Source organism: Lonchura striata, chromosome 2, assembly GCF_050655825.1.
Source record: "Lonchura striata isolate lonStrDom1 chromosome 2, ASM5065582v1, whole genome shotgun sequence".
In the NCBI taxonomy this organism is placed as follows: Eukaryota; Metazoa; Chordata; class Aves; order Passeriformes; family Estrildidae; genus Lonchura; species Lonchura striata.
In genome coordinates this window covers 152,829,584-152,857,226 of record NC_140704.1, presented here as the reverse complement: position 1 = coordinate 152,857,226, position 27,643 = coordinate 152,829,584, and the positions used below count along the sequence as shown (strand labels likewise).

Below are 27,643 nucleotides of genomic sequence, written 5' to 3'. Positions count from 1 at the left end.
TTGCAGCTTTACTGGTTTCCTGCAGAAGAACACTTGCTCTTCAGGAAGAAAGCAACTGAATAGGTTAAGAGATATATAATGATCCAGCACATCATATTTGTGTACAGCATTTAGATGTCAGGAAAAAAAAATATTCTGTCATATATTACTGCCCTTTGAAATGAAATATTTAAATTCACTATTTTCCTATTTGAAGGAAGCCCTGGGTTGTTACATAAATACTCCCAAAAAGTCCATCAGCTCTTTAGAGGTGCAGAGAAAGGGGAATTTAAGAATTATCAAAGAAAACCAGACAGCTGAACCATCCATTTAAACAAATACTCTGTCACATTTAGTGATGCGTCAGATTTAGCCAAACAGAGTAAGCAGACCAGCCTTTTTTTTTCTGTTTCCTTTGAGCCAAAAAGCTCTTATCAAGAAGTAAATGTCACAACAGACACAACATGACAGAGAAAGCAGCAGATGTACAGAGAGGACAGTCAGAGCTCCTTATTCAGGACATGGTGCCCCATTAATGCAGCCTAACAGCAGCTGACAGCTCTGCACTGCAGATGTCTGCAGAAATAAATGAAGTAATCTCTGAAACACTCAAGTGGAGAGCTAAGGAGTTTATGAACCTTTCATTACTGCTATTAACTGTCCACAGACAGGTGTTTCAGAAAGCAAGAGCAGCTCAGAATAGGCCCTTTGTACTGCCTCAGAGCTGGGAGCCATTTGCACACTCCCACCTTTTCTCAAGGCAGCTGAAAGGACGAGTACACAGGTTGGAAGATTTACTGTTTGAATGGAGCCTATTCATCCATCCAAGACAGGAGTTCATCCAGGAGATTACTGCCAGGAATATTTCACTTTTCATGCAGTATAACAGATGGAGGTAATACTACATGTGCGAAGTGCCAAAACCTCTCAAGTTAAACCAAACCACTTCAAAATAGGTAAAATAATCCAACAGCCAGCATGCTGTGAAACCATTTAGGTGCACATCTGCTTGCTCTGGGGAAAGGCAGACACACCCCACATAAAATGTTCTGGATTTGGAAGCACTGAGTGCTAGCAATATGGAAATTAGTTATAAAATTAATGGCACAGAATACAAAGACCTTCATTACTATGATGACTGCTTGCAGATTCCCTAGCAGTTCAAAGCACCTGCATGGATTTATATCTTGATATTGCCTGTGCATCTCAGCTTGGTTTAGTTTTCAGTTGTGATTTCTACTCTGCCACTTGAAAAAGTTCAGGAACCTGAATTTATTTAGGAATACTTACTTTAAAAAATACTCTTGATGATTATTCTGACTGAAAACAAGTACCACCTCACCTATAAGCAATTCTGTGCACTTAGGTACTGAAGAAAATAATCTATGCACAGAATTCTGGAGGAAAAATAAACTTTTTGCAGCAAAAAATCCTGAATGGAAGCAGAACCCCTTTAGATGCTACTTCAACATCAGATCTTCAGGAGCAACAGCATTCCTGCACTAGTTATCACAATGAAAGGGCTACACACTATAAATAGGTGGTTTGAGGTCCACCAGCAAGTGCTTTCAGAACTCCTCACTGGAGAATGATTAATCAGTGGAAGCATCCTGCAAAACAGCTCTGAAGCATACCAAGGATACAAGTGTGCTGTTGAAGGCGTTATTATTTGTTAAATATAAGAGGCACTGCTACCTGAGTACATTCAAGCAACAAAAACACTTAATTAGATTATTAACCCACTGGCCACCTGATGACACACAGTAACTCCCTTTCTGATTTACAGAAAGACAATGTCAGTTTGTAATCTTCCAAAAAGAACATCTCCAGCTCTACAGAGATATTTTGTACACTCAAAATCTCATAGAGGTCTTGGCTGCAATCGTTTATGTTGCATTCAGAACAGCCACACACCCCAGCAGATATTTCATGCCATATGGAAACATTTCAGTAGTACAACCAAAATAAGGAAAACCGGTACCGCTCCACCCCTTCCTTTCCCTCCACCCTAGTGTATTCTGGCACAGTGAAACACTCTTTCTAAAAAAAAACCAAGACACTAAAACCAGAAGGGTAGACATTCTGAAATGAGCCATTAAATACTATAAAGAAAAAGGAAATTAAAAAAAAAAAAAATTAATGGAAACCTAATCAGTTGAGTTTCCAGCACCGTGGGAAATGCCATCACCAAATTCAGCTCTTCACTAGCATTCCCCACCCCCTCCAGTTACACACACTCCCATCTCACAGATGTAACAGCAAAAAGGGGAAGAGTGTGTGAAAAATTGCAGCTGTGTGAAAAATTCCCCAGTTAAAAGACCAAGACAACACACAAGACTGACATGGAAGGTTATTGTCCTGTTGAACTTCCCTATAATTATCACATATTTACAAATCACTTTAAGCTCAGATTGTACAGTACTGATCAACTGAACTCCTCTCAGAAACCAGTACAGACTCAAAAGAGAAAAGCCATCTGTGGACATCAATGCTTTAAATAGGAGCCAAACCCTACTATATGTGATTAAGGCAGAGATGTTTAATGATAATGTTTAAATAATTATTAAAATAGCCACCCAGAGGCAGAAGCAGATCTAGAGGGTTAATTCTACCTGGTTACTGTCACTAAATAGATACAAGAACTAGAGACACTTTTACAACATCTGGAATTTTCCATGGCTGTCCTGAAGATTTTCCTACTTCTCCCTCAGTGGACTCTTTTAAAAGCCATTTGCCATTTGACTGCTTCTCCCAGCTCAGAGATGTCTCACTTCAGAGAAGAAATTACTCACTTATGATTACTCTACATAAACCACTGATGGGTACTGTAACTGTCTAGCTGAATCCATTTCCCACCCAGCTGATGTGAGGTGAACCCTCTCACAGGCTGAGCTCACACTAGAAAAGCAGCAGGAATCCCACTATAAAAGCTGGATGGAAACAGTAGCCACAGCTGTAGTCACAGCTGGAAGAGTTCCACATGCAGATTAGCAGTGATTTGAGATTTGAGACTTATGAAAAGCAGCAATGAATCAGTTCCTGCAATACCAAGTGCTGATGTAATGCACTTAAATATAAAGGAGGGGGGAGTGATCTGGGCAGGAAAGGAGAAAGGAAAACAAACATTTCCTTCTTATTTCACTGAACATTTATTTTGATTTCACCCTGGCCTGTGTACACCCTGTTTCCATCATGTTGAAGTGCCTTGTCCACATTAAACCCCTTCACTAATGCTTTTTAAATGACAGAGCAGAGGTACATGCCCTTAAAAGGGCTGCCAGAGTGACTAATTTCTGATCTCACAGCCTTTTTAAGCCAATGTCTAAAATGCCCAGGAGGAAGGCACTGCTTTGCTCCTCCAGGGCTCTCTTCATGCAGCCCAGGGAAAGCCAGTCAGTGCTCCAAGAAGATCTAAATCCACAGCACAGAGAAGAAGAGGTGCATGGGCTGGGGAAATGAGTGCTCAGGGCTCATTTGGGCTGGAGCCAGGTTAAGGGCTGGGGATGCACCTCAGCTGGTACCCAGGGGGTGCTCCCTTGCTCATCTGCTCGGGATACGAGCACCAGCAGAGCAAAGGGAAAGACTCAAGCTCCAACCTAAAACCCCAGCATCTTTCAGCAAGAAGCAAATACCTGCAGCTGGATTCAGATTTGACTCTAGAAATCTTGACTGAAATTTAGTGAAGAAAACCTCTTCTACCTTTGGACAACAGGTCTGCAAGTGAAGATACCCAGTAATGTCCAATGTACCCAAGGCAGATCCCTGATGTGAGAAGGTTTTAATCCAAAATAGATCTTAACAATTTAACAATAAAGTAACCTCAAAATAAGATAAATTACTTAATAACATGTTCACTTACCTTTTACATTATCTACACTGCAGAGTATTTGACTGTTTCTATGTTTCAGTGTATCCTAAGAATTTCTCTCCTAGTTCTACAACATCTAAGTAACCACTCTACTTCCTCAAGTGACTTGGATTATTTCCCTAATGTGTCATTAACTGCTTATTAATACATATATTCATGTTCTTATGACATTTGTTTGGTTCATTATAAAAAGCTTTTTGTGCTTTGAAAGCGATTTTCATAAGAGTGAAAAAAACCACTCCAAAAAAAGTCAATAATATCTGTAAAATATCCATTCCCTACACATTAGCAAAAACCCCCCAAGAAAATTAAGACAACATCATAGCTAATACCCTTGGTATACAGAATTTTCACTTACTGTCTGGGCAACATTGACATAGCATTTCTTCTTTTCCTCTCCCACAAAACCTAAACATAAACTAACCACTGCTTTAGCATCACACAGCTCTCCTCACCACATCAATCAAATTCAGGTATTAAAAACCTGCAATCATTTCCAGCAGAAACACACAGGGAAGCAAATCTTACCAAGAGAGACAATCCTTGAGGGCACTAAAATATGGGTATCTGGATATAACACAAACAGCACAGGGTACAAAACAGAGAGGCACCTTCCCAGTCATTGCAGATTCCCAATGGCCCTGCCCATTCGAGGAGGTGGAGCCATCCTGCAAGAAAACTGCACATTAATGACTTTATGTTAATAATGAATTTATGGCTGATATTTTCTTGAGAACCTTAGAGATGTGATATCCAATTCCCTCTATATTTCAAAGGGATTTTGATGTCTATCTCCTTTACGTCTTCAGAAAAATGTCAGCCCACAAGACTTCAGCAATGTGTATTAAAAAGAATTTCAGCACAAAATGTATTTAGAAAGAACATTTTCCATTGTTTAGAAAGAACAATCTTTACCAAAAAAAAACATCCAAGGGATAAATTCTGCTCCTAAATATCCAAATCTCCTAAATTAAATCAGTAACAGTTTTTCCTAATGCAGTGTGTTCTAAAGTGCTTCATTTAAAGTGGCAATATAAAAGTACGATTTGTCCTGTACTCCTCCTAACATAAAAACACACCTGTTAACTAATTTGATAAACTGAATCCCACACTTTTCTCCAATTGTTTTGCTTTTATATATTTTAATATGTTTCAACAGAAGAATGAGTTAAATAACTTACTTGCATAGACTGGTAGTACTGTGCAACAACACCATATGTTCTGTTACCACAGACGTCAGTGAAGACCAGGAAATGGATGTGGTCTTCTTTTGATTCAGAAGTTACATAAAGTCCTCCTGAAATGAAGCCAGCAACTATATCTTTAATTATATATTTAACTACAGTTGTGTGAAAGACAATTCATGACAAATACTGCACATTGCTACTTCATTTCAAGAGAAATGCTTCATTTTAAAGGATTAAAATGTAATATACAGACCACTTGAACTAAAGGTTGTTAGAGAGATTGTAAGCTGCATATTACTGAAGAGGCAAAAATGAAATTATTCTGCATTTTCAGAGACAAAATACAATAAATGGGTTTAAATTACTTTTTTTCCCCAAAGACATTAAAAAGGTCTGCAATAACAACAGGCATATTAAAATTTCTCCAATTAAACCTGGAGAAAATATTCACTACTTCAGGTATATCAAAATGCCAAATGAAAGGTGAGAGAGTACTCACCCATTTTGGGGTGAAAAATAATTTTTCAAGTGTGTGCATGTTTGTATTTCACTCAAACCAAGATTTACCAGCATGGGCTAAAAAATAAGGGCTGAGCTATGGGTCAAGAAATATTTACATTAAAGCAGTTCTCAACAAGAAGTGTGAACCCTCATGTACCTGGGAAGCAGAGCTGTGGCAAAGCAATAAGGTCAATGTCCTTTGGAACTGTCACATCTTCTGTGTCAGGTGCTTTCTGCTCCCCATTGAGGCTCTTGACATTTTCAACCTTGGGTCTCTCTTTTTTCTTTCGGAAGGATCGGCGTTTGCTTTTATTCAAGTTATTACCAGCATTAATCATCTGAACATCATCTCTGCTGATAAACGGAGGCACAAATACAGAAAGAACTTCTGGATCAAGGGGAGGAAGATTTTTGAGTTTTCTTTGAGTGCCCTATAGAAAAAAAACAACAACACTAAGTTGACACTCATCCTGATAGGTGGGTTTTTTCATAATTTTTAACCCTAGTTTTCTTCTGGCCCTAAAATTGTGGGTTTCAAATATTTTACTGCTTCCTAAATAATTGATTTTTCCTTTTAAGTTTTTTTTTTATATATGTTAATGCGAGGAAAATGGGCATTTTTAGCAGGCAAGGAATCCTTCATCATTCAAAATGTCCCATATTAGTATTATGCCTTTGGCAAAAGAAATTAACAGATATCAAATACCATATTTCCTCCTTTTCAGTGTTAAGATATACTTAAACTATATCTAAAACAAACACTGTCAATAAAAAAAATCAGGCAATAATAAAAGCAAAGAAAGAGAAACATCTGAGCCTCTTAGATAAGTCTTTGTTTGACTTCAGGAAAAGCTTCCTTTCAACTCAGAATAAATAATGTGCACCAAAAAAAAAAAAAAATCCAAAACCCTTAAAAAACACAAACACAGACTTTTACAAGGCAATGCTTAACTTTATAAGGCAATTAACAAGGCACAATCAAAAACTACAATCATTGTTACAATAAACAAAACTTTAAGACACTTTAAGCCATGAGAATCCCTCCATACACTGATGACTTGCTGGAACAGGCATCCCAAGAGCATGTATGAAATTACAACATTTTTCACAGGCAGCTTTGCAAAGTATGACTGGCCTGAAAGCACTCACTGCCCTGCAATGAAAAGCTGTGGAGGAAGTGATCAAAGAGATTTCCTCATACTGGGAAGCACTTTTTGTATTCTTAACCATACAGTTGAGCCAAGTAGCTGCATTTCCAATTACTTCATTGCAACTTCAATTCTTCCTGCAAGGCTGAAAAAACAAGCAAAAGCTTTGTTTAACCAACAGATATTCGGAAACAGGAAAGGCGAGCCCCCACTGTGGTAAAAAGTTGTTTTGTTTTTAACTTTTTGCAAACATCTTCAAAGTCAGAGGAGGTGAAGCACACATGCTGCTTTTATCACCAGTTATGATGCAAGATGCTCCTTGAGAACCAGGTCTGGCCTCGCCCATAATTTCCTTTTTTTTTTTTTAAATAGCTACAACATAGAAAGCTCTGTTACCAATATTCCACTGTCCAGGTTTTGAGACAGAAGTCTCAGCTCTTACATCCCAGCAGATATGTCCTCTAACAGTTTTCTTTTCCACATTTGAGCATCACAGAAAAAATGTAAAGAATGCTTTATGACATGCTAGTTATGGTCTCTTAAATTCCATAAACTACACTATTTATAACAGGATATTCCAAAGAAACTTCACTAAAAATAAGAAGTGAAAAAACACACTTCTAATGAACGAAGAGCCTGAACTAAAAGTAAATTGATGTGGAAAATAAAAGTTCAGGTAAGTATCCAATGAGATAGTCAAAAGATAGCAATGACTTTAAAAAGCACATCACAAATTGGGGTACTGAGTGCCACATCCTCACATGCTAAGAACTTAAAGTGTCTTTTCCTTAGCTGGCAGTTGACAAAGGCAATGAAGAAACTGGAAACCAGATACATTCACCATGATCACCCTCAAATTAGCATGCAGCTAAACATTTCAGGAGGAAATTAAGAATTAAGGCTCAGCCCTGAGGCTGTTATGCAAGAAAAACACAGACATACTCCAACAGCAGCATTCTCAGCTTGGCAGATTTGCCCTGCTGAGGTTTGCACACAGAGTTGCTTTGACAGGGCAATCCCTGACTTACACTGAGGCATCTCTGTGCTCCAAAGTGCTGGAGGGCAGCCAGCAATTTAATGGCTTCACAGCCTAACAGTTCCTGAAATGGCAGATCCTTGATGTCTTGAACTACTACAGAGACATTAAACACCATTTTTCCCCACAGAACAGCATTGTCAGCACTGTCACTGACCCACTGACTTAGTCTCCAGCATTTGAGTCAGCTCATATTAATGTCTTGGCCAAAGTCACTTTTTTACTCCTTGAGTTCAGGGATAGTGAATAGGCAGCAACAGAACAACATTCACTTGTTTCTCTGTTCTTTGAACATTTTATCTTTTCTGCTGCTACTGTTACTTCTTCACTTTGAAATACTTCCCTTTTGTAGATTCTTGCTACTGAATCTCCTTGCATCATACACAGCTTCTTACAAACAGCAGTGGGGGATTTTATTCCATCCCCATTTGACAGTGTTCCTGTAACAGCGCTGCTGTAAAGGACACTGATACGGGACTTTTACAATGACTGCACTATTTAGATACAAACAGTAGTGTGTTGAAACCAAAAATCAGAGCATGACTTCAGCTATCTGGTGTTTCCTTGACCTCATTCTCTTCCCATCATTGAAGAAGTTAATTTCACTTTGAATGTCATGAAAGAACTAGTTTCTTTAACAAATAATTACGGAGGGAAAGTATGAAGCCTCAAAAATTAGATTGGGCAGGACAATTAGGTTGAAGTAATAGGACAAAAGGGAATGGTTTCAAACCAACAGAGGGCAGGTTTAGTTTAGATATTAGGAAGAAATTCTTTATAGTCAGGGTGGTGAGGCACTGAAACAGGTTGCCCAGAGAAGCTGTGGATGCTCCATCTCTGGAAGTGTCCAAAGTCAGGCTGGATGGAGCTTTGAGCAACCTGGTTAAACAGAAGATGTTCCTGCCCCATGGCAGGGGCATTGGAACTGGGTGATCTTTAAGGTCCCTTCCAACCCAAACAATTGTAGGATGATCTCTGCAGATTCTTGTGCAACATTTTGCACAAACTAATGATAAGGTTGACATTAGGTCTGGTTGCACTGGGTTTCATCCAGTCAAGTTTCAGAAGTCCCTTGGGAAGGAGATTCTTCCTCCCTTATGCCCCAGCCCTCAGCACAGCTTCTTCTAGTCTCACTCTTGTTTGCCAGCAGTTCTCCAGTAAAAAGGTACCCAAATTTGGGACAATGTTCCAGATGTGAACTCAAGGGTTTTGATAATAATAGCAATAATCCCTTTCCTTTGCCTGTGAGCCACACTCCTGATGATGCAGGCCATTACACAGTTGCTTATCAGACAATCACACAACATCTTGGGTTGGGAGGGACCTTAAATTATCATCTCATTTGAATCCTCCTGCCATGGGCAGGGGCATCTTCCACTAGACTGAGACACCCAAAGGCCCACCCAATTTGGCTTGAACACTTCCAGGGATGGGGCATCCACAGCTTCCCTGAGCAAGCTGTACCAGTGCCTCACCACCTTCACAGTAAAATTCTCCCTAATATCTAATCTGCCCTCTCTCAGTTGAAGCAATTTACCCCGTTCTATCACTCCATGCCTTTGTCAGAAGTCCTCTCCATCTCTCTTGGAGCCCCTTCAGATACTGAAAGTCCACAATAACGTGGCCCCAGAGCCTCTTCTTCTCAAGGCCAAACAGCCCCAACTCTCTCAGCCTTTTCTCATATGAGAAGTGCTCCTCTAATAATCTTTGTGGCCCTCTTCTGGACCCAATCCTAAGAGCTCCATATCTTTCCTGTGCTTAGGACCCCAGAGCTGGATAAGCACTCCAGGTAGAACACAGGGGTTGAATCTCCCCCCTCATATGCTGCCTACACCGCTTTGGATGCAGCCCAGGACATGTTTGGCTTTCTGGGCTGCAAGTGCACATGGCCAGGCCATGTCCAACCTCCCATCCACCACCACTCCCAAGTCTTTCTTGTCAGGGCTCCTTGCATCACCCAGTCTGTACCAATAGTAGGGACTGCCCTGACTCAGGGGCAGCACCTTGCACTTGGCTTTGTTGATTCACTTCTAAGCCTTTTCCAGGTGCTTTTCGCTGCAACAAGCATGCACTGCTGACTGATGCTCAATCTGATCACACCTCATTCTTTTCAGATACCTTGACAGCCAGGGATGCATTAGAGAAGCAGGAAAAAATGTTTTGGTGGTTGTGTCTGCATCAGCAGGGCCAGAAGCACAAGGCAGCTCTGTACCACTGACAGTGGTGGGCAGATGCAGAATCCACCAACAGAACCTGTCAAAGATCTGAGACAGGTCATGGAAAGCTTGCACATGCTGCCAAACCAAAATCCAGCTTTATAGCTGTAGATAATTTAGGGAAAAGAAGCATCCCTTCTGTTCATGTCATTCTTACAAAATACACACTTCCAGTACTAAGAAAGAAATCTCTAGCTGAAAATAGCAGCCTTTGATCTTTTAAAATTGAAATCTCAGAGTGACAATTTTCTTGGCAATAAGGATAAGCAATAGATGACAGCAGTTTCAGCAGCTTCGGTGGAAAACTTTTTTTTTCCTGGCATCCCTGTCAACAACAGATCAATCATACAAAATTTTTCTTACTTTGAGGGTGGGTTACATCATAGTCCCATTGACTTAATTCACTTTATCACTCCATGTTTCAGTACAGTTAAGAATGCACCAACACACTGAGAAGACCACAATTTGAAGCACTATCAGAATTTTGCCCACTGTTTAATTTGTAGATATGATTACAGATCCACTACTTTCATTTAGGAATGTTATCTTTGCTAAGTAAAGTCTTTTCTTTCCACAATCACTGAAATTAGCCATATAAACATACTACCCTCTCCTCATGTAGATAGTACTGCAGAAGGAAAAGGAAGTGGAGTAAATCTGTAAGCTTTCCCGAAGACAGTGACTGAAATCCCAGTAATGCAACAGTTTGCAGGGACTTTACTGAAGTTCATGCTGACAAAAGAAGGGACTACTTTCTTTTCTGATCCCTTTTTGTATCTTGAGCAAAGAAACTCAGAAATTCAGAACCTGCAGTATGATCAGAATATCAGAGTGGCTTCTGCTTTCTGTATTTGTTGTTCCACAGGTTTTTTTCCAGAAAGCAATGAGAACTAAGCAAACTGGAATGAATAAGAAATTCCTTTTCCTTTGGGTTCACTTCTCACACTTCTGATAAAATACCATGTCAACACTGATTTCAAAAGTCTGGTGCTGACATTTAGGAACTATTTTCCCATTCTGAAGGTACACATGAATGAGATCCTGGAATGCGAACCTCTGCTTGGCAGTTATCACTTAAGAAGCTGACATCAGCAGAAGCTGTCTCCTGAGAGAGTGAACAAGCAACAAGCCCAACAAAGACTCCTTTATCTAATGCTATTAGAGCGAAATCAAATTCAAGTTCAGGCAGAGCAATTGAGATCCCTGGGAGCTATCTGGCCTTTTTTGCTGGCACCACTGCTCTTCCCACTGCGGAGCAGCTCGTAGGTATGGAACAAACCTGTCGGACACTTGAACCAAGCAGAACCAGGAGGAGAGGGCCGTCATTGTGAGCCCATATGGGAAAACTATAAACAAATTGTAAAATATATATTCAAAGCAGTACCCGACCCACCAGCTCCTGCTGTATGCAAGTGGTTCAGATTACGCCAAACACAGAGCACTTGATCTGACGGGGATTTAGATCTCTTGTTTTCCTGAGGATACGAGTTATCAGCCTTTATTCTTTTGCTTTTCTCTCCAGCGGAAGCCAGGTCGTGCAGTAACACCTGGTAAAGAACGCATCGTAAAGCGTTTTGCTGTCCCTGCTTATATAAACCTACGGTGAGTTCGCCATCTAAACTCAGACCTTCGGAAAAGTGCAGCTACCTCACACCGCTACCAATTCTCCCTCTTTTGCTGACGTTCGCCTGTCAAAGCAACTTTCTGTTGGGATATTTCAGCTCCACGCGCTGACAAACCCAGCCCCACGCACTGGCACCGCCCGCCCGCGCCCCGCTCACCTGGAGCAGCGCCCGCACCCGCTCTGTGGACGCGCCGACCAGCAGACAGATCTCCAGCAGGCCCGAGGGCAGCACGTCCTCCATGGCACAGCCGGGACAGGGCGGCTCCTTCCCTGCGGGCAGCGGCTCCTTCCCTCGGGACGGCGGCGCCTTCCCGCCCTCAGCGCCGCCCGCGCCCGCCCCGCGGCGTGGGGAGGAGCGCCCGTGCCGCGCGCCGGAACCCTCCCGTCCGTCACCGCTCCGCGCGTTTTGATTGGTTCTTTCCCCTGTCACTCTAAGGTCTCTGACCAATTATAATGGTAATGCGTGCGGTGGGCGGGGCTTTGGGGTGAGCGCTGAGGGTACAAAGGGCTGGGAGCTGAGCTCTGCTCTGAGGTGTGAGGGTTGTGGGATGAAAGAGGGGGGCTGGGAGGAGTTGTTGAGGGGCTGGGAGGAGTTGTTGAGGGGCTGGGAGGAGTTGTTGAGGGGCTGGGAGGAGTTGTTGAGGGGCTGGGAGTTGAGGGTGGGAAGGATGAAGTGCTGGAGGCTGAGGGGCTCAGGCTTGAAGGACAGCTGAGGGCTTAGGGTGCAGGGCTGAGGAGCTGGGATACCACTGGCCCCCTTAAAAACTAGTGATGGGGTTTGTGATTTACAATCACGGGATTTCCACGTTGACGTAACCAAGGACTATAATATTTGCTAGTTTTAAGCAACACGGTGAGGACCTAACTCAAACAAGACAAGTCCCCAGTTGTTGCTCTATCCCTTGAAAGTGTTCAAGACCAGGCTGGATGGGTTCTGAGCAGCCTGGAAGCTACTCAGACTTGCAACTGGATGATCTTTAAGTTCTCTTCCAACCCAAACCACTCTGTGATTCTTTCCTCACCTCGTTGCACTGTCTCACCAGGGCAGCCCCTGGGAAAGACTTCCCGACTCAAGGTCGAGTTAATTTTTCGCCACGGGCTGTTTTCCTCGTGGGGCTGCTGGCCAACAGGGGCTGAGGTGGCTCAGGCTGCCTGTCACCCTGTCAGGCTGGCTGATGTCATGGTCTGGCACCTTGTGAAGCACAGCCCTTCCCTGCTGTTCGCTGCAGGTGACTCAGGACTGTGTCACTTCATCAGGGCTCTGTCACTGCCACTACACGGGAGTTTTCTCTTTACCTTACCACGGGTCACAGTTTCAATGGGCTGTAAGCACAGAGCTGGTGCCAGCTGAGCCATGTTTCCCCTCTGGAGCAGCAGAGGCACAGCACAGGGAACTCCGAGGTTTCTTCTTGAGCTGCTTAATCTAAATACACCGTGAGTCACTCCGTATGTATTGGCTCTGTGCGGATTGGCACTAAGAGAATGTAATTCCTCTGGGACCGGAGCATAAAGTACCCGAAACTAGAGATTGGTTTCTCTGAAACTGGAGGTATGAGATAAAGTTTCATCACAACCACAAACGTTTTTTTGTGGACTAGTGTTCCGGTATTTTAAATGCAAAAATATCCCCTGTCTAAATGGTTCCAGGATTTCATGAACTTCTTGTCAGTTCAGGGGTCAAATCAGGTTCCCTCAAAAAGTATAAAGAAAAAAGTATAAAGTAAAAAGTATAGAGATTTTACTATTTCATGGGGGTTTTATTATCTGAATTTTTGTGGTGTTAAAGCTCAGGATTATACAGCCTCTGGTTGTCTCAAATTTTGAGGAAGATACAGAATATAGGAAACTGTTCATATAGCAGCAACTAAAAGAAGAAAATTCTTGAAAACCTGGAAGTTTCACGGATTACTTCTCCAAAGTGGTAAAAGAAGATCCAAGGCTCAAAGATTTATATTCATGAACTTTGAAGTCATAGGGAGTTGTTAAAACAATCTTGTTTAGCCTGTGTAGCCCAGGTCACAGAATCAGAGTGAGTCCTGTATTAATGCTGTAACTTCTGCTTGAGGCCATGCCATGTTAACAGTTGCTGTTAAATGTTGGGCATCTCATTTTCAGTTTCACTTTTTAGCTTAGCTCTTTGTCAATGGATCATGTTGCATTGGCTGTTGCTTGAACAGACTTTTTACTATTAGAAGATTTCTCTCTGCAGAGTTCAAGATTATTAATCTCTATTTCTAAAAGATTATACAACTCATATTTTTAAAACTCCTTTCCTGATGACTTTTGTGCTTCTTTTCTCAAAACTTTCAAAACTTTCTGGTATTAGTTTTGAATTAGGAACACCAAAACCAAAGTTATATTATTGCTGAATGCTCAGTGCTAAATCACATTGCTGTTTCTGACTGATATCCCCACCTAATTAAAACAGAGACAGACAGATACATGAATCATTCAGAAAGGGTGCAGTGTTTAATTAGTTATCCACTGCAACACAATTTTCTTAGGGTTATTATTACTTCCAACATGACAATCCTACATCTTACATTGCTTGACCTATGACTATGACCAAGCATTTGACCATATTATAAGAAAATTACAAATGAACCAAGGCTATTAAGCAATTCAGGTCACCCATAGTTAATTAATCTGTATCATGATCATCTTCTGATTCCTCTGCTATCTGCAATGATAAATACTGGATGATTCTTGTTCATAATTAATGTAGCACCCAAAGCAAAGCTATGGTGAAGTTATTATCAGAACAGAACTCCAAGATGAAAGGTACTAATGTTAATCTGGTAAAATCTCAAGAAGCCTGGAAGCAGGAAACCTGCTTATATGAGGTCACTGGTAACAGACAATCATTCACGTAGAGAAAAACTCCTCTCTCCTAAAAGAAATTAATGTAGTTGAGTAACTTTCTTCCTAAAAAATATTGTCAACTGAGGAAGAAATGCCAGCTTTTAATATGTGTTTTCTCTTTGCAAGATCACAAATACAGTAAATTTTTGTTTGTTAACTCTCTGAGGTGGTACTGGCTGCTGAATGCAGAAAAAACTGCAGTTCTTGATATGTCTTCAGCATGGAAAAGGCTTTATCAGACCTACAGGGCCACGTCTGAATAATTAAAGAGTCTCTTGGCATAGAATCTGATTTACCTTCCAAATACAGTTTTTCTGTTTTAGCCAGACTGTTTAGGGGAAGAAAATAGTTTCACCAGTTGTGTTTCTTTGATGTGGTCTTTCTTATAAAACAACTGAGTGACTTGTTGAATTGTAGACACCTCCACTGCAAATACCTCAGTCCTGAAGGCTGTGGGCCAGATGAAGAGTCTGGACTCTGAATTTCAGGAGAGCAAATTTTCAGCTCTGTAAAGAATTAGTGAATGGCACCCCCTGGGAACTGCTCTCAAGGAACTGAAAAGAGCTGGCAGCTCTCTGAGGACAAAATTCTTTGAGTGCAAGAGCGTTTAATTCCCATGTGTAAGAAAAGAAGCAAGGAAGGCAGGAGAATGGCATGGGTCAGTCAGGAGCTCCTGGTCCACCTGAAGTGTAAGAAGGAAATGCACAAGCAGTAGAACAAGAGACAGGTATCCTGGGAAGAATACAGGGACACTGCCCAGATGTGTAGAGATGGAATTAGGAAAGCCAAAGACACAGCTGAAGTTGAGTTTGTCAAGGCATTTTACAGGCATGTTGGTCAAAACTGGAAGATTAAAGAAAGAGTCCACTCCCCACCCCCTGACACACACAGATAAATAAGACAAGAGAACTGCAGAAAAACAACATGGAGAAATCTGATTTTCACTCACGCTTGTGCCCCTTTCCAAACAGTGATGAAAACTACACGTTGACTAACTGAGGGATTATGCATCCTGCAGAGTTTCACCATGATGGGTGTAAGGTCTGCAGGAATTTTCATTTTGAAACTGAATATAGACATCACTCATGTTCTGAAGGTTTATTGATAGTTAAATCCTTTTCTTGGGCTTATGATCAAGCTTGTGGCACAGCAGTATCTGTAGGTGAGAACTGAAACTTGGACCACTGCTGCCTTCCACTGCCTGGCTCACAGGAAGATACATTGTCCAGAGAGGTGATGGGTGTCCCATCCAGGGAAACATTCAGGTCAGGCTGGACAGGGCTCTGAGCAACCTGATCTGCTTGAAAATGTCCCTGATCATTGCAGGGGGATGGGATTGGTGACCTTTAAAGGTCTCTTCCAATACAGACTATTCCATGATTCTGATTTCTGTGTCTATGCTAAGCATGACTGCATAAATAAGAAATCTTCATTCTGTCCAGCAAGAACTGTGTGTTCTAGCCAGAGAAGACAGGACACGCAGCTTGACCTGTGCTGCTCTAATACATATCAGACAAGCCTTTGCAGTCTGGAAGTCCATTTAAAAACACCACCTCTCAGGATTTTAAACTCCTTATCTCTAAATACAGTTCTTAGTTCTTATCATCATGGTCATTCACAGGGCAAGGGATTTATTTTTAACAAAACTCAGGAGTCAGGTTGACATATTCTCTCCAATGTTAGCATTTCTCATTTTATATTCCTGCTTCCAGAATAATGAATCAGGAGACTTCTGGGAATCTGCAGTGAAAGATCTTTACTGACAGACCTAATATTTCTTTCATTCAGGACAGTTCACTTTCTAAATTTACACTGAAATTAGCAACCAAGCAACTACTGACTATGCAAATCAAATCAGGATTTTCAAATTAGGGCTCTGCACAGACTTAAAATTCCTCTCTCAGTGCCTCAGAGACTTATTGCCATTCTTAATAATGCTACAAAAACCTACTATGAGAATTCTTTATTGTTGCAGGTGTTGTCTAACTGGGTGCAATGACTTTGGCCTGAAAATTATTCTCTAAGAGGTCACCAGGTTGAGCATAGACATGTCAGAGGGGAAGGAGGACACCTATTAACCTATTAACAGTTTTATTTGCATCTTCTTTCTTTTTTACTTGGCTTGTCTGGTTTGTGCTGTCACCATTTATGGTACTACTGGATACAGATTTTCTGCAACATTGACTGTTATTTGTCATGCATCTCTTTAAGAATACACGGTCGTGTTTCAATGGCATTACAGAAAAATGCCAACATGGAGCAGGTTTTACTATGTGTCAACAAGCTGAGAACACATGATTTGTGTTCTCAGCTTGAACCTGCCCATGTGCTGGAGAAGTCACCTACTGCCTCCTATTTCCTCAGCTCTTCATCTATGGAACTGTGCCCGCTGTTCTACCTTTTGTAGGGAAATATGCCCCTTAAAGCTCAGATCCCTGTGATTTATGCACATGTGCTGAAGGATTTTGTTGTGTTTCTCCGTCACCTCTGAGAAAGGCAGAGTATGTACTAAAATCAGACTGCAGAGGCCTGGAGCTGTGCTGTCTCCATCCTCAGAGGTTTTCAAGAAGCCACCGAAGAAAACTCTGAGCAAACTGGGCTGATTTGACAGCTGACCCTGCTTTGTGCAGGAGTTGGACTACAGATCTCCTGATGTTTTCTCTTAGACATGGATGATTCTGCCACTCTCAGGGACTCTGTATACTAACACAGCAGGAGGGTTAAACATTTGTATATGAGGGAAACAAGATGTTAGAATTATAGCAAGCAAAACACAAAATCCTCAGCCAGTTGTACAGTCAATGACCTTTCAAATGGACACAATTTTTCTGTGATGAGATAACTGAGTCCCAAGGAAATAGCTTTGGGTGTCAATGCAGCATTTATTTCTCATCACCTCTATATTTCTGATAAGGAGGCTGGCTGTAGTTTTATTTTTTAAAGAAAAAAAAAATGGTGAAAGTCCTAAGAGGGTAAAAAAGGAGATTAGCTTTGTCAACGCCCCCACATCTAGAGAGATGTAGCAACACAGAGCTGTCAGGCCTTGGCAAAGAACCAGATTAATGTGAGTGCTCTGAATATTAGAAACACTTTGCATTGTAGATACTGTGAGATCATCCCGAGGCTACAGAAGAGCTTATTCCTGAATCTCATCACTCCAGGGGCAGTTTTAGCTGTGTTTTATTTATGTGGGATGCATAAACGTGTTCCTCAAATCTGACTGGATTAATATGACATTTATTATACTTCCAGTTCTTTACCATCTGGCACAATCTCGGGCAGCCAAGGAGATTTTGCAGCTGCTTTTTATAGTAGCATTAAGATTTCATAGCATTTATTCTTTTACAGCATTGCTGTAAGAGAAATGCAGACTGAGAATTCCTGAAGTGGTGGGACAAGAAAGACAAGAGGTCAATTAGTGCACAGATTGTCAATCAGATACAGAAAATAAAATTTCAGACCAGGTTTTGTGTAATAGCTTATTGTATACATCACTGTAAGAAACCTTAAAATACATCAGCACAGATACCATCATTCATAACTATGAACTGCTTTTTGCTTTTTAAAATTTAATAAAGTATACTTGCTTTTTCTCCCTGGAATCTGGAGAATCTCTTGAGATACTCCACTGTGTTCAGAGAAGACCTTTCAGCAGTTTCACAGTTCAACAAAAGTATAATATATTAAACTTCACCATTAATTAATTTTAGCTTAGTTCAATGCATATTAAAAGCTACTTTCCTTCTTGATATTTTGTAGCAGCCCTTACTCTTGTTATGAGAAAACAGCATATATAAACAAAATGATCTTTGTTATATAAGAAACTATCTTCCCTAAGCTAGTGGACCCTTTATGTATGAAAAGGTTTTTCATTTTTAAATATTCACATAACAAGGCTGTTGAAGAAGATTAATCCAAGCTTGGATCCAACCAGAATAGCCATCTTATTTTTCATGTAAAATAACCAGCTTCCAAGTGACCTCTGCTTACCTCCAGATAAAAAATGCTTTAAGAACCACAGAAAGGCAGTGCAGACTAAGTATCCTTTAGAGCAGCCTAATACAGAGAATTCACAGTTATTAGCCAGAGTGGCTGTGGGTAGTGTGAGACCACCCTAACTTGTCAGCATTCCATGCTGCCACTCCTCATTCCTACGTTGTGGAGCAAAGCCTCATGGAAATCTTTTGTAAGCACAGAAGGGACAGAACACTCTCACATCATTGTATCCGAAGCTAGGAAGATGTGGACTAAACAGATGGACCACAAGGTGGTTGAAAACTGGCTGGACCATCAGTTTGAAGGGTTGGGGTGAACAGCCTGAAATCTGACCTGAGTGAATGGCATTCCTCAGTGTTTGATACAGGGCTAAAAGTACTTGGCATCCTCCCCAAGGGTGTGGACCATGGGGTAAAAGATGTCCTCAGCAAGCTGTGGATGCCACCATGGGTGAAGGCTGAAGGGCGGAGCAGCTGTACAGAGACACTAAGGAAAATCCAAGTGCCATTCTCCTGAATAGGGGTGATAAAGAAGAGCAACACAAACTCAGAGGCACACAGTGGGAGCACAAGAGACAACAGCTGAATGTTGCAGCAAGGGAATTTTGATTGAATACAAGGAAAACCGTTTTTACCATGAGAACAATTAAGCACTTCAGCAGCTTCTCCAAGGAGCCAGTGTGCCCTCCTTCCTTAGAGATTTTGGAAAGTTGGCTGGATGAGGAGCAGAGCAACTGGATCTAACTTTGAAGTTGTTGCTGCTTTGAGCAAAGAGTTGGACTAGAGACCTCCAAAGGTCCCTTCTAAACGACATTTGTCTTTGATTTGGTAATTAAGACCATATTGCTTTATTTTCACACTAGGTCCCTTAGAGATTTAACAGTGCAGCAGACAGAAAACAAAGTTCAACTATTTGCATGGCTAAACATGTCTAATTTTAGGTGTACTGGTATAGCACTATAAAGGGAGTGTATTTAAATATTACCTGACATATCAAATATAGTAATTAAACACATGGTGCTGTGTCATGTATGACTGAAACTGGGCAGAACATAACCTCATAAATAATTAACTCCTAGTTAATCATGTGTCAACTCCTACAGTGAGAACAAGGAGGATTCTACACAACTGGCTTTATAGAGAAAAGGGCATTTGTACAAACACTATCCATAGTCAATGCTTGTTTTCCATGTTGCACTTCTAATGTTAAAAAAAAAAACAACAATAAATTTTGGGTTGAGAACCTTAACTTACAATGTGTCCTCTGTGACTTTTGTTTATTCCTCCGTAATGGCTATTTCAGTTTTCTGTAAGGACATCCGTTAGTTGAAGAGTAGAGAGAATATCTCACCTACCCATGTGAATTATTAATCAAAAATATTTAAAATATTTTTAAAAATTATTTAGAGCAATTTAGGCTTCCTTTTCTGGCACAGTTGAATCTAGTGTTGTTTTCCTTGTTTCAATTTATTGTTCTTTGGTGGTTGGAATATTTTTCAGAGTTGATTCACCTGTAATCTATAAGAGAAACCCACCAAAATATAGCATTTTACATGAGGAAGTAACATAAACTGACATAAAGAGAAATGACTGAAAATTTAAAAAGTGTGTTCATATTCCACAAAGATTACCCTAATGTCCAATTTTCAAGTGTCAGAAAGATCAAACCATTAATGACATCTGGCCTTCCTATTGCAGGATGATTCTCCTGAAGGGTGGCTCTTAGTTTTCTGTGTTTGCAGAGCACACAAAGCACCAGGAGCCCAACTTGTTTACCTGCCAAGTTATAATATGTTACAGGAGTGTTCATGGTGACTGTGCAAAAAAAAGAGTTCTTTTATTTTATTAAGAGTTGTTGTGAGGGCAAAGACAGTTACTGGAGTGGAAAAGGAGTTTGTCATATGATTTGGAAAAGCTTCCTCCTAAGAGAAGCAGTGGCTCAGAAAAGACTGTTCATAGTTCCTGTATTATTGTCACCAATGCTGTTCACCTACTGAGAGTAAAAGTGATGTAATATAAAAACATACAGAAGAGAGTTTGTATTAAGTAATTTTGTATGAAAAACTAAAACCTTAGTTGGTATAGCCCAAGCTAGAGGTAGAAATAAATTTATTAGTACTTTTACAGAGAATGGTAATTACTTTTATGTCCTGTCTAAAAACACTGATTGTTTAGATTTTTCACATTGTGCAGACTGAAGGCATAAACAGCGTTTTCTTATTCATTCTGTTCCCAACTATATATTTTGTATTGGCAAGTTCACTTGCTGCATCTTTCCTAAAATTAAGCGTTCAGCTCTCTCTCTTTTTTTTTTTTTTTTTTTTTTTTTTTTTTTTTTTTATTCCTCAGGATCAATCCTACACAACTCATTATCCCATTGCAACCTGAGACTGGAAATGCCTGAGGGCGGGAGGCGTTTCTCCGAGTGGAGCTCTGTCATCCTGCAGAGCAGGGCACGGGTCCAAGGCTGCGGAAACAGCACAACAATAACCAACTGCCTTCTGGTATCTCTGTTAATGTCCTCCATTGTTTTAAAGGAAAGCTGGTTTACGTCTTTCAGCAGATTGCCCCGTTTGCCCCCTTCACGGAACATGGCTGGAAGGGACATTAATATAAATTGTGAACTACATCATTCTGCATTGTCCCTGTTGCACCAAAGGAGAGGTGATTTTTAGAGCATGTTAGGAATGTGCAGTTTGGCATAGCCGTGTGAGGCATTCCCTTTCAGATCTTTCTTCAGGCACTGCAAGTTGCTCATAGGGTCAAAAAGCCAATCATACACTGATAGAATCCATGTGTCTTTGATGACCAGAGTACATGCTGCTCATAAAAGCTGGTTCAACAAATTTCTGGTGCCTTTCCTGTCTTTCCGTGGCTATAATTACAAAAAAGCAGCGTTGTTTAATTGAGAAAGCACATTAGTGGTGTTCATAAATTAATCTACAAGCAGATTTTCCTGAAAAGTCACTTCTTTAATTCATATTTCTCTGGGTTTTCTCACACATTTAACAAGATTTTTCATGGAAGATTTTTAGAGATTTGCTGCCAATGTATTGCATCAGTAGAGAGCTGACTGAATTTAACAAGATACGATCACCTCTTCATAATAACATGCACGATTACCCCTGCAAATCATGCAATTATGATAAAGATTTCAAAGGAAAGAAGGTAATTTATTTATGCACTGTCCTGAAACATTCAGTTTCTTGTGGAGCAAAACCTGAATCTCAATATGGAAGTCTTTAGAGTAACTGTAACAAGACCAGTCAGCTAACCAGGAAGGAATCAAAGACTTCATTATTAAAGCAGTACCAAGAAAAGTGCTACAAGGCACTGTGCTGCAGTATAGAGTTACAATATGCTATAAAGGCTGCATTTATTTCAATATTAACATCTTTTAAAAGCAGCAAATTTTGTTTGTGAGACTGCAACCCTCGAGTTTCCAAGTGATCTGGACCTTTCTAATTTTTGTCAAATGACAACAGCCAAGCCTTCTGTTTTTCAGCACAGCCAAAAAGCAAGCCTTAAACATAAACAGTATTAAAGCTTTGGCACTGAGTGGAATTTGTAATTCAGCACTAAGCCAACTATGGAATTTATTTTTCCTAGCACCTAAATACCCCATGGGTTTATAACACCACTGATGCTCAGTGCCCCACAGCCCCATGGCACAGAAGAGCTTATAGAACCCACAGCCAAGCAACATGGGCTTGTTTTGTCTTTATTCCCTGAGTACAGATGGCATTCAGTTCTGCTTAGTTAAAATAAATATCAGAATTTAAATATAACAGCCACATCCTCCAGAAAAGTGATTGCATAAATATGCAAAGTCTGTGGCCTTGCTTTCATATTAATTTTAACTACATCTCACTTACAGCATCAGACAAGGTTTTCTCCTTATTATCTTTCACTATCTGTCTCATTTCAGACAGCAAAGCCAACTCCAACACATTCCCACTCTATGACAACAACATCCATAGCTATCTCTCTAGTCAATAGCAGAGCTCTGACATGGTGTGCTTACCTCTCCAGCTGCCACCAAGGAAAAGGAGAAGGTGAATGAGATGAAGATTCAAAGGTTACCAGTGCATAAGCAACAGATGCTGACTTCTGCTTTCCCATTCTGTTCAAGACAGAAAGAGCATGCCCAGCTCTTCACAGCCATCCCATGAGATTTCTAGCTCAGGTCATCTTATTCATCCTGTTACCTGTGCCAGGGAGTGCTTAGTCTCAGCCAGTCATCCCTTCTCTCTCCCTAGGATGACAGGGGTCAGATTGCTGTGATCAAAGTAACCCTGAACTATGCACACTAGAAAAACAGGGGCTTTTAAAGTATTCTCTGGTTTCAGTGTTCAACATTCGTTAAGGTTGTTTTCACCCGGTAGCTAAAGCACCACTGAAAAGCATAATGGAAATGCCCAGTGAATAATTTTGTCCTTTGTCATGTACAAGACCTTTTCTGGTTTGCCACAAGAGAACATGCAAAGTTTCTGTGAAAGCAAAGGGTCAGGATGGAGGCTGCGGTCATCAGGCTTTTCAGTTGTATGGAGTTTACAGAGTTTACAGACTGCCTGACCCTTACCTTTGGAAATGGAACTCTCATGGTTCCTACAGAAGTCATTAGAACTTGTACCCAGTGGTGCCTAAAGACATCAGGATCCAGATTTTGTTAAATGCAGTATAAACTCGAAGTCTTTCCCCTAGGGAACGTTTTCTCTCTATCTTTCCTCACCCTCATTGCATATTCTGCCCCAAGGCAGAATGGAAGCAGTTAGTGGTAGCTGTAACATGACTGCTGTCATGTGAACACATCTCACTGCAAACTGTGAGCATGCCAATACTGATTTCTCTTCACATTTACAATTTCGTGGCATTCAGCCACCCTCAGTAATGGTTAAGTCTGAATTGCAAAATAGTTTCTGGTCTCCCCTTCTGCAAATCATCTACCCAGCCAGTTTTAATTCCTTCTAATTGATAAAAAGAGGTGAAATTCCCATTCCTGAGTGCCGTGTTTAATTTCCTTGTTAGCCTTGCTTCAAGCAGGGGGATTAAGCTAGATACTTCCAGAGTTCCCCTCTAACTTAAGTTATTCTTTGATCCTACATTTTATAGGAGATGCTGTATTGAGCAACCATGTTCAGGTGTTGTCAGTGGAGGAGCTGCAGGGGTGGTGTCTGTGAAAAGAGGCCAAGGACTCCCCTGTGTCAGAGCCAGCTCCAACCAACTCCAAAATGGACCCACCACAGGACACAAATGGGACAATCAGCTATACTGATGGCATCTCTGGGAAAACAGTTTAGAAAGGACAAAAAATCTGCACAGCAGCTGAGACAAGTAAGAAAAATGTGACAGAAACAATACTGTAGACAGCAAGTTCAGTGAAGGAGGGGAGGAGGCGTTCCAGGCAGATTCCCTTGTAGCTCATGGAGAAGACTGTGCAGGTTGTCTCCCTGGAGCCCATGGAAGACCCCTCTGGAGCAGGTGGATAGAGCCTGAAGGAAGCTGCAGCCTGTGAAGAATCCACACCAGAGAACTCTGCAGCCTGTGGAGAAGAGCCCATTCGGGAGCAGTTTTCTGGCAGGATCTGTGGCCCGTGGGGGGCCTGTGTGGGAACAATCTGTTCCTTTAGGTCTGTATCCCATGAAAAGGACACACACTGGAGCAGTTCTTGAAGAGCTACAGCCCATGGGAAGGACCCACCCTGGAGAAGTACACAAAGGATTCTTTCCTGTTTTAGGACTTTAACAGTGTGGAGTTAAAAGGACTCCACACTGCAGGAGGGGAAGAATGTGAGGAGGAAGGAGCAGCAGAGAGGAAGTGCTGTGGGCTGACCACAACCCCCATTCTGCATCCCCCTGCTTTGAACAGAGAGAGGCAGGGGTGTAGAAGAGTTCAGAAGAAAGAAGTGAGGTTGAGCCTAGGAAATAGGAGGGAGTGGGAGCAAGGTGTTTTCAGCTGTATCTTTTCTTCTCACTATCCTGCTTTATCTTTAATTGGCAATATATTAAAATAAGTTCCTGAAGTCTGTTTTGCCCATGATGGTAACTGATAAGGGATCTGTCTTTATCTTGACCTGTGAGCTTTTCCATCTCACTCCTGCCCCCATCCTGTTGAGGGGGGAGAGGGAGAGCAACTGGGTGGTGTTTGTCAGCCAGCCAAGGTCAAATCCACTGCTGCAAAGACTGAAACAATAAAACTTTCAGTTGTCAATTTAAATTCTTCCAATTGTCAGTTTAAGTTCTTTACTTGCATTGCTATTTTTTTGGGTAAATAAATACAAGCTTGATACATGTAACACAGATGATTTCTCAACAGGTTAAGAAAAACAAAAACCCAATAACAAGGCAGTAATAAAGGCTGGCAAACCAGAGTTACTGCAAACTTAAGGACTGCTTGGTTTCACATCCAAAGGTGAGTGGGAGTCATCGCTATCTGCCTTCCTCCACTGCAGCTGTTTTCTTTTTAATTTTTAATCCTCTGCTCTCTCACTAGTGTCCACTTTTTTTCCAGAAGCAGGAAAAAAATTACTTCTGGTAGCACTGAAAGGAATAAGGAAAGTACAAGCCTGGAAAAAGGCTGCACACATTTACTGGTGAGTACCGTGCAGCATTTATCTTTCATGTGCTGCTTTGAATGTTTCAAACTGGATTCTTGCAGATCAAACTGAAACAAAGCTCCCAAACCTCAGCAGCTGTAGAACAGTTACAGGCCCAATGACAGCTAAGGAATTAGCAATGCCAAGTGAAGAATGTCACAGGAGATTTGCAATTAGATATTAGGAAGAAATTCTTTACTGTCAGGGTGGTGAGACACTGGCACAGGTTGCCCAGAGAAGCTGTGGACGCCCCATCCCTGGAAGTATTCAAGGTCACGTTGGATGGAGCTCTGAACAACCTGGTCTAGTGGACAGTGTCCCTGTTCATGGCAGGGGTTGGAATGAGATGATCTTTACAGTCCCTTTCAACCCAAACTCTTCTGTGATTCTGTGATAGTGATTTTCCTGGGAAAGAAAGGGGAAATGCTGTATGCTATTGATGCATTTATATGACAGATATGACAGATGTTTGTGGCACCCTCAAACCCTTCCTGGAGTTGCATGCTCTTCCTGGAAGGAGCCTGCCTTTGTAAGGGTGTGCAAATATCCTGGATGCAAATCATGGAGTTGTAAACAAAGGTCCACTTTTGACTGGTAGTGTGGGCCAATGTGATAAAGAAAACAGTTGTTACTCTGTAACCAGGTAATACTTATCTTCGAAGACTACCCACAAGTAACCAACTACACAAAAGCTGGTGACAGGTGAGGGTGTTCCACAGCATTTGAATTTCTGAGCCTCATTGCCAAGTAGTTTTTTATGTTAGCATATATTAGCAGGCCAAAGCAAGTGTTCTCTCCAGCCTGTCATGCTTCAGGCCTGTAGATACTGCTTACATTCAGCAGGATATAAAGATGATTGCTAAGTTTTGAAAGTGTACTTCCTGCTTGTAACAACTGTGGAGCAACTTAGACCAGCATTCAAACTGACATTAGGATGAGACCACTGAGAAGAGAAGGATCTTGGACTGGATTTCAGCTTGGATACTTGAGATGGTACCTAAAGATTGTTGTGATAAATCTCAGATTAGTTGTTCTAATAAGGGTACAGAGATGCAAGAATAAATAATACATACATACGGAAAAATTGTCACTTTCTCAAGAAACATTTGTATGTCTGCATCTTTGCAGCTAAAACTGATGAGGAAAAAAATCCACCCTAGAAGTCATCTGGCAGCCAGTGCTTAGTCTGCCAATGGAATGACTAAGAAGATGATTATGGAAAGTTTTTGCACCTTTTTGTTTTGACTGCTAACAATTACTAAGACTGGCAAATGACTCTATCTGAGAGGTTAGCTCAAAGTTTATAGTTCAGATGAACAAAAACTAACAAACTGTATTTTCCTTCCCTGACAGTCCAGTCATGTTTAGTAGTACCAGCAGCATTTTCTGCATGATGCACAATAATGCTGTTATTTGGTTCCTATTGTTTAGAAATAAAATAATTATATCTTCACCTCTCTTCACCATGTCTCATGTCTGTAATATCACAAGGGAAAAATCAGTGTGCAGCTTTCTTCTCTGTCAGGCAGTGTTGGTTGCCATTTTGCCTTGACACTCACGACCTGAGCTGCCTTCTTCTTCATTTCCCATCTGTGCAAATAAAACAGATACAGTAGCTCCACAGGATTTATTTTATGCAGCTTATTTACCTTACTCCATCTGTTCAAAGCCAAGAAACACTGTGAACAGGGCAGGTAAAAGGCTGAACTAGATGTACAGAGGTAATTACCTCTGTTATATTTTATTCAGCTAGTGCTCTTCAAATTTAATAAACAAGGAGATCTTTCAGGCACAGATGAAGACTGTACTTTCTTCTTCTATTCTTTCTTTGGAGTGTAAGCACATCCTAAATGAAGGCAAGGAATTTCAAAAGTACCTACTGGTTTAGACTGTGTTTTTATATATTGAGTTTGAAGTAGCTTAATAGAAATTTTCAGAAAGGCTGCCTCTGTGACTGTGGTTTCAGCCAATATAAATTGGACATGTACAGCCATGTGGCTTCTTGGCAGCTGAGGACATCTCTGAGGAAATTTCAGGGGAAATGATTTACACTTTCTCTAAAAAACAGAAATCAGATAAAGTGCAGTTGAACTGTGGACTTCCCATCCCTTCTCTTCTGCTGCTGATAACAGAGGAGAAAAAGCCACAATTATTCATTCCTGCCAGTATGTGAAATCAAAGCCCTGTTTTCTCCGAACTCTACTTGGAAAGAACTGTTGCTATAACTGAGCTCTGGGGTTTCCCCCACCACAAAGTACTTCTTTTATCTTCCTTTTTATGTGCAGTGTCTTCCAGCTGAGAAAATCCCAAGTCCTTTTGCCTACAGCCACTTAACTCTTGGTAGGCCTAGTCTCAGATACCCCTGGAAAACTGCCTATTTAATTTTCACTGAGACTCAGCAATCCTGTTTCTGGTTTCACAGAGATTAAAAAAAAAAAGAATAACTTTATAAAATATGCGAGCATATGTGTCCACAGCCACAGAGTGATCTCCTGTCTGAAATTGCCCGAAACCAGAGCTCAGGACTTGTTAAATTAATTTAACATCAGCCTACACAGATCATCTAATCCACCACCTCCCTTCAAGGACAGGGAAATACTTCCCATGTCATAAACTTCCCTTTTGGTGTAGG

The 27,643-nt window shown here is 41.0% G+C and overlaps 1 protein-coding gene and 1 long non-coding RNA gene across 6 annotated transcripts in view; one reads left to right on the top strand and one right to left on the bottom strand.

The window, feature by feature from the left end:
* The window catches only part of DENND3 (DENN domain containing 3), a 31,605-nt gene extending 19,701 nt beyond the window's left edge, over positions 1 to 11,904 (bottom strand). The window contains exons 1-5 of one of the 5 annotated variants that reach the window (XM_085572607.1): positions 11,717 to 11,853; positions 6,685 to 6,828; positions 5,693 to 5,966; positions 5,029 to 5,144; positions 4,376 to 4,515 (exon numbers count right to left, since the gene is read on the bottom strand). In XM_085572607.1, coding sequence (XP_085428733.1) covers positions 4,376 to 4,515; positions 5,029 to 5,144; positions 5,693 to 5,966; positions 6,685 to 6,765 — 611 coding nt within the window. In that variant the 5' untranslated portion in view covers positions 6,766 to 6,828; positions 11,717 to 11,853. Of the gene's footprint in view, positions 1 to 4,375; positions 4,527 to 5,028; positions 5,145 to 5,692; positions 5,967 to 6,684; positions 6,829 to 11,716 lie in introns of those variants that run through there. The other 4 variants (XM_021550384.4, XM_085572608.1, XM_085572610.1 and 1 more) reach the window with 4 other exon arrangements.
* Positions 11,905 to 12,035: 131 nt separating this feature from the next.
* Positions 12,036 to 25,012, top strand: LOC110481661 (uncharacterized). Its single transcript, XR_004147871.3, has 5 exons — positions 12,036 to 12,091; positions 20,766 to 20,920; positions 23,529 to 23,750; positions 24,732 to 24,827; positions 24,927 to 25,012. It is a non-coding gene; the product is annotated as an uncharacterized LOC110481661 (long non-coding RNA).
* The last annotated feature ends 2,631 nt before the right edge of the window (positions 25,013 to 27,643 follow it).